The sequence below is a fragment of the Primulina tabacum genome, chromosome 12 (assembly GCF_025594145.1).
Source record: "Primulina tabacum isolate GXHZ01 chromosome 12, ASM2559414v2, whole genome shotgun sequence".
NCBI lineage: Eukaryota > Viridiplantae > Streptophyta > Magnoliopsida > Lamiales > Gesneriaceae > Primulina > Primulina tabacum.
Window position 1 is genome coordinate 5,784,253 of NC_134561.1, and position 3,713 is coordinate 5,787,965.

Below are 3,713 nucleotides of genomic sequence, written 5' to 3' on the forward strand. Positions count from 1 at the left end.
ATTTCAAAATATATATCAAGTAGTTCATTGATAAATTAGTTCAAATTATTGGTACAAAATCAAATCAAATCAAATTATAATTTATTAATGAAAATCAACTAGAGACAAATAATTTAGATTTCACAATTTGATTTATTAGTAATGAGGACTAAATACAAGATTTTTAGAATTTAATTGCTAATTTTAGAAATTTTTAATTTTTATTCTACTCTTATTTAATTATATATGTATATGTTTGCACACCAATTATGCTCATTTATACGAGTATTGACGAAGTGACACTCACTTTTTAGATATACAATTTTTTCGTGTCTCATCAGATCTAATATGTCACCTTTTTCGATATTACATAAGTATGTCCGATGGACATGTATATACGTATATACACACACAAACACTTGTCAAGAACCTTCCCTACCTTATTAGCATGTAATATATATGCAACTGATAGCTTCCCTATTCTGAATACTGCAACGCTCTTTTTCATACCTCTTGACCTATAATTAAGATGGCGCTTGAAGCTTTGAACTCAACCGCGGATCCCGCGCCGCCGTTTCAATCACCACCACCAAGTCGCCGCCGCAAAGAGTCGTCACGGAACAAAGGCAAGCGATCCAAGAGTCCCTGTGGCGGAATCCATCAGCCCGTCAATGAAGACGAGTACTTTGCACTCTGCCTCATCATGCTCGCTCGCGGTGCGTCTGCCTCCGCCTCCACCGCCCACCAACAGCTTAAAAATTCACCCAACCGAGCCCGTCTTCCGTCGCCGCTGCCGTCAGCAGTGGAGTCAGTCCAGAATTTAGTGTACAAGTGTTCTGTTTGTAACAAGGCTTTCATGTCTTACCAAGCCTTGGGAGGACACAAAGCCAGCCATCGGAAAACCAGCGGCGACAACGGCTCAGCCACCACCGCCACCGCCATCGCCACCTCAGGCGCTGCCGGAGGTAGAACCCACGAATGTTCCATATGTCACAAGTGCTTTCCCACCGGACAGGCCTTGGGAGGACACATGCGGCGCCATTACGAAGGCGCCGGCGCCTGCAACAACAGGGTGACATCATCCGACGGCACAGCCGTCGTAACTTACCGGGGTTTCGACTTGAATTTGCCGGTGGTGCCGGAGTCCTGGCTGGGTCTCGGTTCTCGTATGGAAGGGGAAGTGGAAAGCCGTCACCCCGTCAAGAAGCCGCGTCTTGCGTTGCTCTCGGAGCTAAAATTATTTTAATGTTTTGTTCTATAATTAATTAATATAGTTTAATAAGTTTTAATTTTATTTATTTAATTTTTTAAATCAAATTATATAATTCATATTTTGTTGATTTGAGAAATTTTGTGAGTAAATTATGGGTGGGACGACCCTCGACTATAGTCAATTATTACTTTTCAAATTAAGATATGTCACACATTGTTAGTTTATTTACCTTTTATTACTTTTTCTCAATTGAATAAAATATTTATATTTTTGGTGATGGGTAATATTTATATTTTAATATTTATTAACAATGGGCCCATTATTAATTAATTTTTTTTTAGAAATTGCAACAAAAAAACATATAGTAATGGACCATTTTGTCACTTGCAATGTGAACATGTAAGGATTTGCATTCAACCTTGATTTACATCATACATTCTAAGAATCAAATCTCCTTGATTGCCTCATTAACCAAACAATGCTAAATAACAAAATAATTTAATTTTTTTTTGACAAAATATTATAATAAAATTCAGTTTATTTGGTACCAAAGATCCAATTGCACGAAAACACTCGCGCACATACATCACGAACATAACATTGCTATGGTCAATATCAAATTATAATAGTGGAAAAAATTAACCGAGCGATAACAACAAATACACTTAACGATTTCAGTCTGATCTATATGGGGTGTAAGGGATGAGTTATGTGAATCCCTTAAAAATGATAATCATTTTTTTCTTGGTACAAAAAGTTATATGTTGAAGATGTCGGGGTAAACTAGGGAGCTAGGTGGGCAATTCACTGGGCTGAGTCGTGTTCCTTCCTTGCTAATGTTAGTGACAAGGCTGAGGGAGCCTGAATTAGATGATCTGCACACTTGAAAAACAAATAAAATTATTGGAGCAATGGAAAGGTTTCAGGCATAGGCACTCTAACTGTAAGGCCCGAGATTTTATCATTTTAATTCGAGAATTTTTAATTTATGAATTTTGGAATGTTGAGTCATATTCCATGGTTTTACAATTCCATAGGATTGAAATTGAATTAAAAAAGAGTTGTGAGGAGCAAATTGCAAATAGTGAAGATTTCAGGGACTAAAGTGCAATTAACGGGATTTGAGTGGGACACTTGTCTTCACCATGCAATTGGATATATAAAAATCTCATTCTTCCTTTAGATGAAACAGCAAGAACGAAAGAAAGCTTCAGGGAATTCTCAAATTTCTTAATTTGCTTCGAATTTGATTTTATAAGCTCCGGTTATCAGAATTTTGATCCGAACACAGTTCTGTGATTCTTTCGTCGACAGCTACTACAAGACGTAAGTTTTATTGATTTCATGATTTGAAATTATGATTTTGGAGGAATTGTGATTTGATTATTATTATGTGTTCTGGTGATATCAGTAATCGTATATTCGAAGTCAGATCGAAGAACAGACTGTTTATACAATTGTTATGATTTTCAGAATTGATATGATTGAGATATACAGATTTGGTATTGAAATTACGATTATTGATTAATTATGGATTGTATTGGCTATTGGTTATGAATTGTAATTGATATCTCGTATTGTTGAGTTACCGGGGACATCGTTCTAATGCCGTTATGCCGTTGATTTTGAATCAGATTAAGATTGATCAGAACAGATTTGATTTGGATGGTATATTGATATTGTACCTGTCGAATATGTCATTTCAGATTGTATTGACAGCTTTGAATTCAGAACTTCCATTTCTTCATACCGAGACTACGAAAAGAAAGGTATAAATCAATATTGAACCGGGAGAATGACTCGAGTGAGATAGAACTTGAGTTTCCCAAAACCACATACTTATTTGCTATTGTTTTCAGATATTTGAATTCATTGCATTTATATATGCTTGTTCTATTGATTTATAGAAAGAATGGATTAGACGATTGATTTGAGATAGAGAGTCTTTGGCAGATGTGCCAAGTCGTGACAGAGTTATTGGCAGAGGTGCCAGGTCACTGGACGTTTGGTTTATATCGATGTTGTTTAGAATGCAGATCAGCTTCTATTGCAGATATTCGATATAGTGTACCAAAGTCTGGGAATAAGAACGTACCACCATCTAGCTGAGGAGAGTAGGTGAGTTGTTGCGTTCTTATTCAACCGGGATCCCTAGACTAGGCCAGATTGAGTCGAGTCAAAGAATAAGAGTCAGAGCTTGATTTACAGACCTGTATCGATTATGTTACATGTTTATATCGATTTATGGTTCAGATAATGATTCATGCTTTTAATAAATGTGTATGATTTTATACATTGCATGTATACATTGTTTATACTGAGAATTCTATTCTCACCGGAGTTATCCAGCTGTTGTTGTGTTTGTATGTGTGCATGACAACTGGTGGGACAGGATCAGGGTCAAGAAGAGAATGAGAGATGGTGATTAAAGTGGTGATCCCGGACTTAGATGTAGAACTAGTAGTTTATCACTGGTTATGTGATTGAGATGACACTAATTTGTTTATGATTGTACTTTGAA

General features: G+C 36.4%; 1 protein-coding gene across 1 annotated transcript; it reads left to right on the forward strand.

Annotated features, from left to right (window-relative positions):
• The first annotated feature begins 455 nt into the window (after positions 1 to 455).
• LOC142520934 (zinc finger protein ZAT6-like) lies at positions 456 to 1,470 on the forward strand. Its single transcript, XM_075624096.1, has one exon. It carries the CDS (start codon positions 509 to 511, stop codon positions 1,223 to 1,225), a length of 717 nt encoding a protein of 238 aa, XP_075480211.1. The 5' UTR covers positions 456 to 508; the 3' UTR covers positions 1,226 to 1,470.
• Positions 1,471 to 3,713: the final 2,243 nt, after the last annotated feature.